This window comes from Xenopus laevis, chromosome 3L (genome assembly GCF_017654675.1).
Source record: "Xenopus laevis strain J_2021 chromosome 3L, Xenopus_laevis_v10.1, whole genome shotgun sequence".
NCBI classification, from domain to species: Eukaryota; Metazoa; Chordata; class Amphibia; order Anura; family Pipidae; genus Xenopus; species Xenopus laevis.
The window spans coordinates 137,998,000-138,015,661 of NC_054375.1; the positions used below are offsets into that span (position 1 = coordinate 137,998,000).

Consider the following 17,662-nt stretch of genomic DNA (forward strand, 5'->3'; position numbering starts at 1 on the left):
CCCGCAGCAAATTTAATTTAGGGCCTGGGCCTAGGGTGGCAGAAATTAAGGGGTGGCATGCCGTCCAGCCACAGAGGTAGTTGGCTCCCTTCTGGAGCACTAAACGCTAGACGATTAGTGCTCCAGTATGAAAGAATGCGCATGCATGCAATTCTGTTGGAGGAAGGGGGCGCCGGAGGGCGCTGGCCTCCGGGCGCCCACCTTGGAAATCCGCGCTTGGCCCTAAAATATTGATAAGTTGGCCTATTCTACCAAGATATGTTAAAATTGCTCATTAATTAGGGTCTCACTGGGCTCCCTAAACTCCTGCCCCCCCCCTGCAACTGCAGGGTCTGCTTCCTCTGTAGTTACGCCCCTGATAATATGCTTTTTTCAGCCTGTAGTTTTCTTTATCAACATGTGAAAAAAGCAAAGCGCAAAAGCAATTTACATGCAAACTGTAGCCATAATGATTGTCAATATGCAATGTAATTACGTCACCAGCATACAATGCCACAAATATGTACAGGTATATGCGTTTGGCCACCATATTGAAAATGTGCGGCGTATTTCAGCGAAGTGTGTTTCCAAACCTGCGGATCCCATAGAGTTCAATAATACGGTGTTTCCTTGGCATATTGGCATTTCTGCTGAGAAACGCAAATACTGGCATTGCGTGGTGGATGTTGGCTCGCATTTGCCCCGTGGGAATTGCTATATTGAGTTTTCCATTATTTTCAATAGGGCTTCATTTTGTGCATACTTACGCTCAACCGCGCGTTTTTAAAAACACAACGTAAAAACGCCACTTGTGACCTCTCCCTTACAGGTGTTTGCAGTAAATATTTCAAATAAGGTATTTGAGCGCAATTTAAAAACTTCAGATTCAGTTGAAAAAAAGAGCTGAATCCCTAAACCTGTGCAGGGCTGGATTTACATAGTGGGCACCCCTAGGCCCACCGCCATTTGTCCCCCCATCCCCTCCCCTTTATTAGTGCAAATTTTCATCATCGGGACAGGAGCAATGGGGATTGTTGCATGGGAAATTAAAAAAACTATTGGATCTCCTGCGCATTCCCAGTGTTTCTGAACCAATGGTTGAGCAGGATGCCGCCCCCTAAAATACTGCCACCCTAGGCCCAGGCCTTGGTGGCCTTTCCACAAATCCGGGCCTGTATTTCTGTATTAGAAGCAACATTCCCAGCAGAATTCTCATCCCAGAGATGTCAACCTCCTGGCAACTGAATTCAGGAGATTTAACATGTCCTGTAAACTGAACCACCCCCTGCTCATGCCTTATTACAACTCAACCATGCCCTTGCTCTGCCACCACCTGGGGTATAAATATTGGTGTCCCCCAAAAAGTTCAATCTCATACTGCCACCTACACCCTTGTTTATGCAGTGAGTCCTGACTAAAAGGGATGTAAACCCAAAATTATCTTTTCTTAAACTATGAAAACAATGACATTTTCTATCACTAGGGAAACATTAACTTTTGTACTCATATTGCCTTCAACTTAAATCATGCTTTGCTCTCTTGTTCTCTTTGCAATCTTTGGTGTTCCGGCCAAGTCTGCCCCTACCCTGTCCCTTTCTAGAGGTCGCCATGACTTTCCCTGTTTAGTTGTGTCTTCTCTTCCAGCCTTGCCCCTTGTCCTCCTTACCCAGCACTTCTGTACAATATGGCACAATTAACCTTCATCGTGGACTGGAAATCTTGCCTTGTTATCACTGGTGGATTGATGACACGTGGGGCCCCTGGGCTACATCCACACATGCCCCCCTTCTAGGCTACTGCAGGGTCTGGATGTGTGCAGATCCAGGCACCTAAGCTCTCTACTCTGGGTCAAGTTTGTTGCCCGATAGTGACATCACTAGATCTGCACATGACTTGTCTGTCTGCTTCTTCTTCAGAACGGTTGGGCTATGCCTCTCAATTTGATACATCATTATAGACATACTGTACATTTCAAGGGTCCAGTTGCATTTGTTTGTAACCTGTATACATAATGATACATCCAAGAACATATATATATAAAGTCCATAAAAAACACATTGGCCCCATCTAATTTAAATACACATTCCTATAGACCCATCTCCTAAATATTTTTACTCTCATACTTATCTTATCCTCTTAGGAGACAATAGTGAGCCTAAACCTAATCTAACACATGCTTTAAGTAAAGCATGTGACGTCAAACTTATAATTAAGGCCAAATGGCAAGTGTGAAAATCCAAAAGACTTCTCTCTTAAGGTGGCCGATAAAAGGGTTGATAAAAGTTGTTGACAGACCGAGTTGGCAGTTTATACAATAGGCCTGTGTGTGGGGTCCTCCGACGGGCTTCCCCGATTGATATCTGGACAAAAGCCGGCCAGATGTCGATCGGGCAGGGTTAAGAATCCTGTCGGATCGTGGCCACATCTGTTCGTAGATGTGGTCCCGCGATCCGACACCCATATTGGCAGCATTGGGCCCTAGGGCCCACAATCGGATCAGCCCGATATCGCCCACCTCAATGTGGGCATATTGGGGAGAGGTCTGCTCGTTTGGCGAAATCGCCAAACCATCGGATCTCTACATGTATGGCTACCCCCTCTTGCTCCTAATCTCACTTCTCAATGCTTTGAACTGAGAAAAAAGAAATGTCACCATTGCTACATTGTGCAAAATGTCTTGTGACATTGCTCTTTTTTATTTGGTTCAAATGCTCCCTCACTCTTTCTTTTTACTTTCTACTTGTGCACCCTACGTATTGTTTACGACATTGGAGGCATGTGATGAAGGGGTATTACAATTTACATATCCTTTAATTTCTTATCCGTTACTGTCGACTCAAAATTCCTTGACACTTTCACATACCAACATGTAATACATCTATGGCTACCACACTTGTAACTACCTGATACTCCAAGGGGCCCTAGATTCCTCTTGTTCTTCTCTCCCACGATATATACCCCTGTATGGAAAAAACATATTTGATTTGCTCAGATGTATAAAATTGTACCCCAAGGAATCCAAGTGAAGCAGAACTCTGGGAAATGGTTTAGCCATGAAGTGGAGAATAATGTATAGCAATAAAAAGCATATATATTTTACATAATGGCATATATTGAAGCTATTCCAGTGGGGGCCACAGGATGTCACTGTCACACACAAACTCATCTGAATGTGCTGCTGCGGGGCAAATACGGAGAATTATGCAGAATTATTGGGAAATGATGAGGTAACAATACTGGCCTGAATGGTTGGTATCTCCATTTTTATTTTATTCCCAAGGGGCAGTATGTGAGCCAGCCATGCTGAAAAGAAATTCATAGTTTTACCCATGAGCAGGAGCACCATCAGGGGGGCACAGGCGGTACTCCTGTACCAGGCCGGGGCCAAAAGGGGCGCCTGGCTGTGCTGCACTTTTCAAAATATCCGTGCCTCCCTTAACAGTACTGAAGCTGTGCCGCACCTGACAAAGTCCAGAACCGCCAAAGTCTCGAACAGCCAAAGTCATGAAAAGCTGCAAAAAGACCCAAAGCCACAAAAGGAGCCGAAGTTGAAGTCCTGAAGCCACAAAAGGAGCCGAAGTTGAAGTCCGGAAGCCTCAAAAGGAGCCAAAGTTGAAGTCTCAAAGCCGCAAAACTACCTGAAGCCACGAAAGGGGCTGAAGTTGAAGTCCTGAAGCCGCGAAAGGAGCCGAAGTTGAAGACCCAAAGCCACAAAGGGAGCCGAAGTTGAAGTCCCGAAGCCACAAAAGGAGCCGAAGTTGAAGTCCAGAAGCCTCAAAAGGAGCCAAAGTTGAAGTCTCAAAGCCGCAAAACGACCCGAAGCCACGAAATGGGCTGAAGTTGAAGTCCTGAAGCCGCGAAAGGAGCCGAATTTGAAGTCTCAAAGTTGAAAAAAGACCCAAAGTCACGAAAGGAGCTGAAGTTGAAGTCCCGAAGCTGCGAGAGGATACAAAGTTGAAGTCCTGAAGACAATTTCAGTTCTGCTAAACACCAATGTGGTTTTTTTTTCATATTATTAAATCCCTGGCCACCAATGTGATTTTGAGATTATAAATGCACCTGCCACCAATGTTTTTTTTTTAAATATACTCTGGGGCCCCAATATTTCTTTTTAATTTATGGGGGCCCTGACCACCAATGATTTTTTAAAAACTTTTATGGGGGGGCCCTGGCACCAATGGTTTTTTTTAACTTATAGTGGGGCCCTGGTCACCAGTTATTTTTTTTAACTTGTAGGGGGACCCTGACCAACAATCTTTTTTTAATGGGGGGCCCTGGTGCCACAGTTTTTTTTTAACTTATAAGGGGGCTCTGACTATCAATGGCTTTTTATAACTTGTGTGTGGGGGGGGTTTACCGTTGTTAGAGCTGATGTCTGTGTGGTCTTTTAACTGTGGAATTTAATAATAATCTTGTAGCCTTACATAGGATTTGTTTTTAGATGGGATGAGCCCCATTTGAAAGATGAAAAGACAATAGTTTTAAAAAACTCCATAAAATAAATAAAGAAGACCAATTGAAACGTTGCTTAGAATTGACCATTCTATAACATACTAAAAGTTAACTTAAAGGTGAACCACCCTTTTAATTGCACCAATGCAGTTGCCTATTTAAATGTGTCAGAACTTTGCTTTTGCCCTTTATACCACCTTTATTGGTCAGTATTTATATATAATACACAAAAGCCATGAATATCTTGTAAATTATATCCTTATAAACGGTGAGTTCTGATGTCATCAGTTATAAACGGTGAGTTCTGATGTCATTTCTGTCACATGACTCACTGACATTTGTGTATTATAATAAATAAAGTTTCCCCAGTTGTAAATTATGAGGATATTAGAAGTTACCTTCGGCCTCGTGTTTTTATATGGTCATGAAACTCCTGGGTAACTTATAATATCCTTATATTTTACAAGAGGGGCTACTTTGTTCACTATATAATGTAACCTGTTGTACAGCAAAGAATTTTTTGACAATTTAGAAATACTTACGTATAATAATATTAATAACTGGGAGTAGACTGATCACAACTAACTTATTTGTTGCTAAGGGCATCTGCACATGTGCAGTTTAGCATCTTTGTTAGTAAATTAGTAGGGTTGCACCGAATCCACTATTTTGGATTTGGCTGAACGCCCGAATCCTTCGCAAAAGATTTGGCTGAATACCGAACCTAATCCTACTTTGCATATGCAAATTAGCGGTGGGAAGGGGAAAAATTTTTTACTTCCATGTTTTGTGACAAAAAGTCATGCGATTTCCCTTCCCGCCCCTAATTTGCATATTGAAATTAGGATTCAAATTTGGTTCGGCCACACTGAAAAACGCCGAATCCTAAACCGAATCATGGATTCGGTGCATCCCTATAAATTAGCCCTAATGTGCGCTAGATGCTACTGTTTAATGTAGGAAGGTATCGTTTATAATATATAATATATATTACATGAATATCCTGTAAATGATATCCTGTAAATGATATCCTTATAAACGGTGCTTAGTGATGTAATTCGTTATAATCAAAGCTTAAAGGAGAAGGAAACCCAGTCGGCGCAAAAACCCTCCCCCCTGGACCTGCGCAGAAGGGTAAGTAACAAGTTAGGGGCATTTGCCCAGCGGGACGGGTAGGCCAGGGGGGAGGAGGGAGGGTGGGCAACACACGGGAGGGGGGAAGGGTTTTTGCGCCGACTAGGTTTCCTTCTCCTTTAAGGATTTTATATGGTCATAGAACGCCTTGGTGACTTATAATATCCTTATATTTTACAAGAGGGGGTACTTTATTCAATATGTAAATAAATATATTTACAAGCGCAGAGCAGACTGCAAAGAGCAAACCACAGTTGCAAAACATGTTATGTTGTACTACGAGCAAAGGTCTTTGCATGCCAGATTGGAGCCCAAACACCCTGTCGTGCTATATTCATAAAGGGCAGTCACATAGGAACCCCCATACTGCCCCCTAATGCCAGCAGATTCAGGGTGCTAGGGATCGCTGTAGGCGGGTGGAAACGACATGGCTTCCTTGCAGGCCTGGACTGGGACTCAAAATAGGCCCTGGCATTTCAGGTACACAGAGGCACAACCAGTCTCCCACCAGCCCACTCCACAGTGACTATGTCTATGGCATCTTACAGCAGCCCCTCTGGCATTTGCCAGAACTCAAAGATTGCCAGTCCGCACCTGCTTCCTTGCACCTACCAGTGCTGTGCTCTGCTCCTTGCAATGGATTTGTAATCTGGCGGGAGGTGCAGAGTGCGGTAAGCCCCTGAATGCAAGTTATTCCTGAATTCGGCTAAGGTGAAAAATGTTGATCCCCTTAGTGGCATAGGGCTTATGACCAGTGCTTTTGTAAATGGTCCCTTGACTATGGAATGTAACAAATGCCAACTCTCGTTCAGCCGCTATTTCATTTTTCTTCTCATAAAAGCCCTTTTCATCAGCTGGCTTCTGCTACATTATTTCAATAGTCAGAACGAGCAGTGCAGAGAGCAGATAGGTACAGACTCAGTGAATACAAGTGATGTTTCCAAGCAACTGAAATGCACCTAAAAAATGGAAACAGGGCAAATGAATTCAAAATATGTTTTTAAAATATCTAAATAATTTTTCCTGTTTCCAGGATTTTTCCCATATGTACAGATGATGTGATGGGGCTGTACCTTTCATTAATGCAGCCTGGGATTTTTATGGCAACTGTTAAAGGGATACTGTCATGGCGCAGAATTCAGCGCTGAAATCCATTTCTCAAAAGAGCAAACAGATTTTTTTATATTCAATTTTGAAATCTGACATGGGGCTAGACATTTTGTCAATTTCCCAGCTGCCCCTGGTCATGTGACTTGTGCCTGCACTTTAGGAGAGAAATGCTTTCTGGGAGGCTGCTGTTTTTTCTTCTCAATGTAACTGAAGGAGTCTCAGTGAGACATGGGTGTGAAGTTTATCAGAGCACAAGTCACATGACTTGGGGCAGCTGGGAAATTAACAATATGTCTAGCCCCATGTCAGATTTCAAAATTGAATATAAAAATTCTGTTTGCTCTTTTGAGAAATGGATTTCAGTGCAGAATTCTGCTGAAGCAGCACTATTAACTGATTCATTTTGAAAAAAAATGTTTTTCCCATGACAGTATCTAAGGTATACTGTATGTTTAGTGATAGTTCCCAGGTGTTCTATACATTACAGCAGCGTATCACAGAAATTGTGATGTAAGGCCGTCTGGCAGCTCCACTAGGGACCACAACAAAAGCCTCAACATTTAAAGAGATCATATAATCGTATCCCATTAACCCTTTACTTGTCGACTATGTAATTAAAAGTCATGTTTGAATCTTACATAAATGCAATTAGTGGCAGTTAGTGCAAGTGGCATTTATTAGTAGTGTCTCTGATTATTTCAGCCTTAGCTTAGATTGTAAGCTCCATGGGGCATGGACTGATGTAAATATGTTATCTCTACAAAGCTCTGCACATTATGATACATTAGCAATACCGTAACAAGTAGGGGGCGGGCCGTGGTGTGTGACGCGCAGCCGGGCCCCGCCCCCTCCGTACGGCCCGCATTTCAGTGGCGCACAGGCTGCCGGGGGGCCCTGAGGGGGTGCGGGCCCTGGGTAGGTATAGTTACCTTTTAAACAGGACACACACAGGCTAAGTATCATAGTGCTACATCTTATCCTGCAACCAACACCACAGTCATAATATCCATTGCCCTGTGGCTTTTATTACTTTATGCTCCACCTTATGAACATAACCTCTGCTTCTACAGTGCTCTCTGGGGCAAAAGGAAACATAGCAGGGCTCAGACACACAGACACCTTAGGGCACAGACACATCTACACGAATGAACGGAAATCACTGCTGCCCTACATATGTATTTTACCCTACATTTCTCTGCTTAACAGGGAATCCTTATAGCTGTAACGTAAATCCAACTCTAGGTGATCCTTCCTATTTCATAATCGGCAGTAAAGAAGTTATATTACTTTAGATAAAAGCCAGGGTTAGTTTCCTGGCCGAGGATGATGTTGTGGCTTTACACCCATGGGAGGAACAATACTAAATTCCCCTAATTTCTAAGGTCACATAAAACATTAGGAAAAAATGAGATATCTGTATAATCAAGTCCCGGATTCTTTATGGGTTGCTGCAAATGTAACAGCACCTGGGATTACTTAGGACACAACTTGTTTCCCCCCGCCAGGCACAGACACTGTGTAGGGGGAGGAGAACACAACCGCATAGCCTGCCGGATATTTTATATACATGAAATCTTACTAAGACTCTTCCTTATCCACAGTGCAGCCAGCAGGTCTCAATAGCCATAATAGTGGGCAAGACTGTAATTCTGAACATATTTCCAATACAAATTCATTGCAAAAAGCCACATCTGTCTGTCCAGTGCCCTGCTTCAGTTCCACTTTTGAAACAATGTAGCCATGCAAGGCTGATTTCTGCTACATTGTTTCAAGAGGCAGAACCAGCAGTGCAGAAAGGGACAAATGTTGCTCTCAACTGCAGTTTCATTTAAAGATAATGGAATATTCGTAAACAAAGGGGTTGTTTACCTTTGAATTAACTTTTACTACGACGTAAAGAGATATTCTGAGACAATTTGCAATTGGTTTTCATTTTTTTTTTTCATTGAAGGTTTTTGAGTTATTTTAGCTTTTAATTTAACAGCTCTTCAGATTGATATTTAAGCAATCTGGTTGCTAGGGTCCAAATAACCCTCACAACCTTGCACTGATTTTAACGAGAGACTTGAATATGAATAGGAGAGAGCCTGAATAGAAAGAGGAAGAATAAAAACTAGCAATAGCAATTTTACAGAGCATTTGTTATTAGATGGGGTCAGTGACGCCAAATTGAAAGCGGAAAAGAGTCAAAAGAAGAAGATAAATAATTCAAAACTATAAAAAACATAGATAATGGAGACCAATTGAAAAGTTGCTTAGAATCGGACATTCTATAATATACTAAGGGCAGAGGCACACAATGCTATTTGGGAGAGATTAGACGCCCAGAGACAAATCGCCTTTTCTTTGGGCGGCTAATCTTCCCACAATGCCTTCCTGCCGTCTAGAATCTAAATTGCCGGCGGGATGGCACTCGGAGCGCTTCATTTTCTGAAGTCGCCCGAAGTATCGAGGAAACTTTGGGCGACTTCGGAAAACATTCTAGCCAGCGGGAAGGCATTGTGGGGAGATTAGTCGACTGAAGAAGAGGCGATTTGATTGGCGACTAATCTCCCTCAAATAGCATCGTGTGCCTCTACCCTAAACGGTGAACCACCCCTTTAATGTTTATTAGAAATATGCTTAGAATGGAATTTTATTTTATTCTTATTTATTACCCACTTATATAAAAGCATATCTGATGTCTGAATTCTTTGGTGCGTCCGTAGAAACCGCATATAAATGCCGAACAGTATTTGGTTTCCCCACCCTGCATCCCATCTTTCATTATGAATAACTGGGATGATTTATAATAAATTCCCAGCAGCTCCCATGGTGGAACTCCCTAAAGTTCAAGTGATGAGAGCATCCAGCAATAAGTGCTCACTTAATTAAACAATTAAGCCGGCTGAGCTCACATTACCACTTGAGAGTAGCAGATGGGAAGCAACAGTCTGTTGATTTTTGAGAAGCTTCATGTGCATCTGGGATCTACTATTACTATTACAATACAAATGTGCCTTAAAGTCCTCACAGTATTGTGACTGCAAAATATGCCTGGACACATGATAAGCCACCATAGATGCTTCATCCCTTTTAATATAAATCTTCAATATTGCTGAATGACTGATAAAATGCTCCGTACATAGGGTTGCTTCAGTTCCCCTTTAAAGGTGTTATTCACCTTTGAGTTAACTTTTAGTATGACGTAGAGAATGATCATCTAAGACAATTTGCAACTGATTTTAATTATTTTATTATTTGTGGTTTTGGAGTTATTTAGTTATTTTTTATTTGGCAGCTCTCCAGTTTAGAATAGCAGCCGTCTGGTTGCTAAGGACCAAATTACCCTAGCAACCGTGCGTTGATTTGCACAAGAGACTGGAATATGAATAGGAGAGGGAGGAGATAGCATTTGTTTTTAGATGGGGTCAGTGAACCCCGTTTGAAAGCTGGAAAGAGTCAGAAGAAAAAGGCAAATAATTCTAAAACTATAAAAAATAAATAATGAAGACCAATTGAAAAGTTGCTTGCACGTTATATCTACATGCTGCCGGCCTATTTCATTTAGATTCACACAGCAAACTGTACTTCAGGGCTATGTCATATATTATAACTGAGATGGCAAGACTTCGGGACCCCATAGCCACGAGCAGGATCTCTGCAGATGAGATTCCCATCTAGTAATATAAGAACTCTGATCAGGCCCAGACTGGCAATCTGTAAATTTGGGCAAATGCCAGAGGGGTTGCTGTTAGATACTATTTATTGGGGCTGTATGGGCCTTTCTTTCTTGAAATGCCAGGTCCTATTTTGAATACCAGTCCAGACCTGACTCTGCTAACACCTGTGCAAGGGTAAAGTCTTATGCTTATACATCTGTGTGTAAGAGCAGCGGCTGCACTCCCCTGCGTTCATAAAGTAAAAATAATTTCATGCAACTTTGCAATATACATCAATTAAAAAATATGCAGACTGTTCATAATTTTTAATGGTTTGGAACAGTTCCCTAAGCCTAGCCCTCTGCTCTCCTGCTGATCTGTCTGACTACTTTGCTGAACTGGCTGACTACTGTTACTTTGTATCAACAGCCGTCTGTCCTCAGCCTGCATCCTCCAAACCCCACAATTCCCTGAACATGTGATTTCAATAAGGAACAGAACATCACAGTGCAATGCATTGTGGGTTATGTAGTTCCTGCATGCTGTCTGTAAGCTGTGGAGAAGTTTTTACAATTTGTAACATTAGTGTTTAGTCCCTCCTTCCCTGCCAGGATTTCAAATGATGCAGAAAGAGAAGAACTGTTAAAACAGATGGATTTCAGCATAGAAAATGGCATTTATTCATACTTTTTGAAGAAATGGGCAACTGTGATGGGTATATTAGGGGTTTCTGTGTTATGTGGGCCTCTTTATCAAATTTTGGTTTGGAAGCCAGAGTTCCCCTTTAAACTTAAATTCAGTTTCTGCCGTCTGTCCATAGTCCCTCCCTCTCCGCTAATTTGCAATGTCTCCGTGGAAGGAAACAGGTTCAGGCCTCTGTTCCCTGGACCCCCCAGCCACTGCAGGGTCTGCCAGGTCGGGACTGGGATTCAAAATAGGCCCTGGTATTTTAAATACACAGAGGCCCAAATAGCCCCCCACCAGCCCAATAAATAATGACTGCCTATGGTATCTTACAGCAGCCCCTCTGGCATTTGCCAGAACTCACAGATTGCCAGTCTGGGCTTGATGCCCACAAATACCCATCCTGGGAGGAAAACAGACGCCGTATCTCGTTAGAAAGCAATATATTACAGATGCCAATGAGATAAAGAAATGCCAGTCCAGTGGGCAGTGCACGGGCCAGTACATTCTTAAAGGGGTTGTTCACCTTCTAAACACTTTTTCAGTTCAGTTGTTTTCAGATTGTTCACCAGAAATAAAGACTTGTTTTTTTCCAATTGCTTTCCATTTTTTATTTTTTTACCATTTTTTCCAAAATCTAAGTTTAAAGTTGAATGTTCCTGTCTCTGGTGCTTGAGTCTGGCAGCTCAGTAATAAAGGTGCAGATTTTGTTACACTTTGCAACATTAATTGATCCATTTCTCAGCAGCATCTTTGGAGTATTCACAACTATTGTATCAATTCTAACAGCTGCCTGTAATGAAACTCAGGGATTCTTTAGCGCTGCTTTAGAAAAACAAAAGAAGGTGAAAAATTAACGGAGAACTAAATCCTAAAATGAATGTGGCTAAAAATGCCATATTTTATATCCTGAATTTATTGCACCAGCCTAATGTTTCAGCTTGTCAATAGTCACCATCTTGGAAAGTGTCTGTGACACTCACATGCTCAGTGGGCTCTGATTGGCTGTTGAGAAGCTAAGCTTAGGGCTCGTCACTAATTATCCAGCAGAAAATGAGGTTGGTCTGTAATATAAGCTGATGCTACAGGGCTGATTATTAAATTCTGATGCTAATTGCACTGGTTTCTGTGCTGCCATGTAGTAAATTATCTGTATTAATTACTAATCAGCCTTATATTGTGACATTTCTATTCTGTGTACTGTATATTGTGAGTGGGTCCCTAAGCTCAGTAAGTGACAGCAGCACAGAGCATGTGCAGTGAATCAGCAGAAAAGAAGATGGGGAGCTACTGGGGCATCTTTGGAGACACAGATCTTTACTGCTAAAGGGCTGTGGTTGTCTTGGGCTGGTACACAAGCACAAAACATAATGTACAACCTTTCTAGCCTACTTCTTTAGTTAGGCTTTAGATAAATGCTCTGTAAGGCCTCTCCTATTAATATTCCTGTCTCTTATTCAAATCAGTGATTGGTTGCTAAGGTAATTTGGACCCTAGCAACCATATTGGCGAAATTGCAAACTGGAGAGCTTGCTGCATAAAAAGCTAAATAACGTAAAAACCATGAATGAATAAAATGAAAACCAATTGCAAATTGTCCCAGAATATCCCTCTCTACGGCATACTAAATGTTAACTCAAACGTGTACAACCCCTTCAATATTATAAAAACAGTCACACATAGAAAATAGAAAGTAAATGAAAAAAGTCTTTATTTATGGTGAACTGTCTTAAACCAACTGAACTGAAAAAAGTGTTTGAAGTTTAATTTGGGGGTTAAATATCATTTAAAGAATGCCAGATTCACACAAGCTTTACTTTAATACTGGAATATGGCATTTTTGTACCCCCCTTGCCCATAAATTGTCATTTTCGGATGCCATTTCAAAATCAGTCAGAAACTCCTTCCAACGGTTTATAATTGGGTCGAGGTTTCTGGTGTTGTCCTTAATAACATTGAATTTAGAAAAAACTAAGTTAAAGGGCAAGTCAACCCCAAAATTAGAATTTGCCTAATTAAAAAAATATATAATTCTAAACAAGTTTGCAATATACGTTTATTTAAAAAATTCAATGCTTATAAAGTTATTTGTATAGGCAATTTGCTAAACAATTTGCTCAATTCCTGGTTGTTACTTTTTAAACAATGTTGTAAAGACTGGTCTGTTAATCAGCTGCCTTGTCTTACATTGTATCAACCGTCTGAGCCATCAGGACAGAGAATAGAAAGGGACAGACACTGCTTTAAATAGAATAGAATATACGTATAACTTTAAAACCATAGAAAATTGTAATGAATGCATGTTGCAAAGTTGCTTAGAATTTAGTTTTCTTTTATTAGGCAAATTATTTTTTGGGTTGAAATTCCCTTTAAAACGCTGAAATTTTGTTAGCTCAAATTTTGACTTCATTTAAAATAAATTCTTCAGCAGAGCGGCAATCAGACAATTAGGAATTTGTTATAAGATCAGTTTCTGGTGTAAATTAATATTTTAATCCAGTTTAGTGCTGAATTTGCCGTATTAAGAGCGGAGCAAAAGGAGCAGCCCGGATGGATAAGAGATCTCAGTGCTTACCATCAGATACTTGTTAATGTCCAGGGATATCCCAAACTAGATTTTGCAAGAAGTCAGATATTGCTTCCCCCACCCCAAGGACTACTATAACTCTCTGAAAGGGGTAAAAAAAAGTCCAGTCTCCTCTTCCCCTCCCCATCAGGTTGGCTGTTTCCCAGGGACACAATGATATCCCACAGGCTGTAGGGGGCTGATCCGAAAGAATCACGCCTCCCTGAAACATCACATCCCCAAAAAAAAAAAAAAGAAAAAAAAGAGAAAGAGAGAAGGAGAGCATAGGCTGCCCAGAGCCCAGGCAGATATAGCTGTGCAGGAGCAGTAGCCAGGATGCCCTGGTTAGGTAGCCCCCCTTTGCTCCTCTGGGCACTGCTTGCAGGGATGCTCCATCTTGGACAGGGGCAGGAATTCCTGGACTATTCCTATGATCTGGAGGAGGTGGTGGAAGAAAGCATAGATTACAAAGACCCCTGCAAAGCTGGTAAGGGGGGAAGAAAAGGAGGAGGAGGGAGGGAGAGAAAGAAAGAAGGGATAGTGTGAGTGTGAGAGACAGAGGGAGGAGGGGGAAGGGATAAAAGGGAGAGAACTTTGGACAGTTCAGCTGAGACTTTATTTGCAGCTGTGTTTTTGTGTATCAGAGTGTCCATTGCTGTGTGTATATACACCTTGACAGTTGGGATGGTATATACTGTGCTCAATACTTTGTGTTAGTTCCGACTCAGTATCACTCTGTATCTATGTGGTGGCGGTTGTAAGAGCCAGGAGTATGCCTGTGTTATCTGTTACAGCTGTGTGCTACATTCCTGCTAGTGTGTGTGTGTCTTAAGGCCCCCATACACGGGCCGATAAAAGCTGGAGACACAATGAGTCGACAGCTTATTGGCCCGTGTGTGGGGCCAATCGACGGGCTTCCCCGATCGATATCTGGCCGAAAGTCGGGCAGATTTCAATCGGGCAGGTTAAAAAATCCTGTCGGATCGCGGCCGCATCTATGCGTGTATGCGACCGCCCGTATTGGATCTATTTTGATCCATTCTTTGGGCATATCGGGGAGAGAACCGATCATTTGGCGACTTCACCAAACAAGTGGATCTCTACGTCTATGGCCACCTTTAGTGTGTGTGCATTGTAGCATTAGGCAGTTTAGTGGGTCTCCCTCAATGTGTGTATGTCACTGAGTGTGTGAACTTTGTCTATTACTGGTATGATTGTTGTACTGATGATTTGCATTTGTGTGTGTATAACGGCTGTATTGGTTTGATGGGAGGTGTTGGAAATTTATAGGGGGGGGGGGAAGTTGGTATTGCCATACAGACTACAGGAAATACAATCTGACAGTTTATGGGATTTGTCTTTCTCAAAAACAACAGGGATTTGCCACGGTGGCTCTGTAGCTGCTGCAAAACTACAAATCCCAGCACCCCCTGACAGCCTAAGGAAGAAAGTGTTGAGCATGGTCTTTGTTTGTGTGGAAATGCATAAAAACACTTTTGATGTTGGAAAATCTACTCATGAGTTGTATTCTCTTTACTCCCTTAGAGGGCTGTAAAATAAAGCCCAGGGTACTGCTACATAAGGGTATTGGTAAAGTCAGGGCACTGATCCTTAACCAGTTGGGCGCAACACTGACTTAAACTGAGTCCCCGGAGAAAGGGGTTAAGAATACTGATGAACAGCATAAGCTCTTAATTAACCAGAACCGGCTGGCATAGATGCCCATACACATGGGTACCTACCAACACACATTTATCTCTGTACTAACACCGCTGCTGTCACTCGCACTCCTACACTAAGTTGTATACTGACACATAGACATCTTTTCTCTCTCTCCCCCCCTCCCTCCCCACACATGAAGAATCAGTGCCACATAAACACAAAGGCAGACACGCAGACACACACATTCCCTGACACACTCATTTATATACAGAGGAGCGGTGAATCACGCACACAGTGACTCATGAGCTGCACACAATACACACATATGGGCATGCCCGAGGGTGCTGCAGGTCACACACACATTTCTGAAAGGTGATGTACTGAGCTGAACTCCTGCCCTGATCCGCTATACTGCATGGTCCATATTCAAAGCTAAAGCTGGCTTCTTAGTATCCGACTGATGGACAACCAACCCTAGTTATTATAATATGGCCACATATATTGGTGGTATAATGGCTGAAAATGGAGATGGACCTGTCTTATGTGTGTGTGACAGTTCCCAGCACTAGACACCCACATCTGGGTCTTAAATGATCTCAGTGTGAACATGTGCTGTAGTGTGAATATCTAGGTCACTGTGCCTGTGTATTTTAGACAGTAGGGGTTACTTTCTGCAGGAAGAAGGACAAGAGCACAAAGAGTGCACCCCTTAAAAAAATCCAACATGGGGTGCACAGTGCAGCATCAAGGGGTACAGGTCAGCCCTGTCCTTTCCAGCCTGCGTCCTATAGCGCCTGCTTAAATTGCACATCTGAGTGACACACAAGCAAGTTAGGGGACAGGTATTGCATGAAAGGGGAGGGTCACCTGAGTGCTTCCCTCCACCCACCCCTCATTGTATTCATGGAAGGGGGTAGCAGCCAAAACAGAGCCCAGAGATCTGTAGCAATTCTCCATGCAAGGAAGGCAATGGGCAAAGTGCAAAAAAAGTTCATATTGCACCCTGTTTTTTGCATTTTACACACTATCTTCCTTATAGTAAATGACCCCTAGCATGTTACATATGAATAAGGGCTCATTTTTTAATCGGAGAACAAAGTTCTCCCATGTTTTTCTTGGTACATCATGCCATCATCTTCCCAACTTGCCAAAGAGAATTCCCTGCATGATAAGAGGGCAAAAGCAAGATGTGTGCAATGGCATCACCATGTGATACTGGGAATTTCTGTAGTGCTGTTCACTGGGCAGACTGGCATGAACTGTATAACCGGTCTGCAGTTCAGTCATAAGGTGTGCAAGAGTAGATAGCAAGCAATACACTAAATCCTGATCTTAAAGGAGAAGGAAAGGCTTGGTGCACTTGGGGGTGCCAAATGTCAGGCACCCTCGAATAATTGTATTGACTATCAGCAGAAAACTGCACCGGCTCAGGGTTATAGCACCACGGAGCGATCCTTTTCCGTCTTCCTCTGTCTTTGTGCGGCTGCGCATGCGCAGTAGAACAAAAGCCAAACTTTAACTAAAAAGTCTTCGATTTCATTCACCTGCGCATGCGTTTGCCCCAGGAAATTTGAAGAAAGAATAAGACCGAAGTGGATCGTTCCGTGGTGCTCACTGGTATAACCCCGGGCCTGTACACCAAGCCTTTCCTTCTCCTTTAAAGGGATACTGTCATGGGAAAATGTTTTTTTTCTTCTTAAAAAGCGCATCAGTTAATAGTACTGTTCCAGTAGAATTCTGCACTGAAATCCATTTCTCAAAAGAGCAAACAGATTGTTTTGTATTTAGTTTTGAAATCTGACATGGGGCTAGACTTATTGTCAGTTACCCAGCTGCCCCAGTCATGTAACTTGTGCTCTGATAAACTTCAGTCACTCTTTACTGCTGTACTGCACCCCTCCCCCCCAGCAGCCTAACAACAGAACAATGGGAAGGTAACCAGATAACAGCTCCCTAACACAAGATAACAGCTGCCTGGTAGATCTAAGAACAGCACTCAATAGTAAAATCCAGGTCCCATTGAGACACATTGTTACATTGAGTAGGAGAAACAACAGAAAAGCAGTTCCATCCTAAAGTGCTGGCTTTTTCTGAAAGCACATGACCAGGCAAAATGACCTGAGATGCACCTACACACCAATATTACAACTAAAAATTACACTTGCTGGTTCAGGAATGACATTTTATATTGCAGAGTGAATTATTTGCAGTGCAAACAGTGTAATTTAAAAATAAAAACATCATAAAAATCATGACAGAATCCCTTTAAACTTGTGCAATTTTTATTTAAGTGGCCACAGCTGCAGAGCCCTATAATATGGCCCCCAAAAGGCAGTGTAGAAGCACAGACGTATACAAAGACTGTTTACTTATGTCACATTGTGTGCACTGTAAGGTGTCGCACTAGGAGCAACATGATGCTTCAGTGTTGCAC

The 17,662-nt window shown here is 42.3% G+C and overlaps 1 protein-coding gene across 2 annotated transcripts in view; it reads left to right on the top strand.

Moving 5' to 3' along the window:
• Nucleotides 1-13,767: 13,767 nt before the first annotated feature.
• The window catches only part of bmp1.L (bone morphogenetic protein 1 L homeolog), a 57,243-nt gene continuing 53,348 nt past the window's right edge, over nucleotides 13,768-17,662 (top strand). The window contains exon 1 of one of the 2 annotated variants that reach the window (XM_018250790.2): nucleotides 13,768-14,053. In XM_018250790.2, coding sequence (XP_018106279.1) covers nucleotides 13,903-14,053 — 151 coding nt within the window. In that variant the 5' untranslated portion in view covers nucleotides 13,768-13,902. 2 annotated transcript variants of the gene reach the window in all.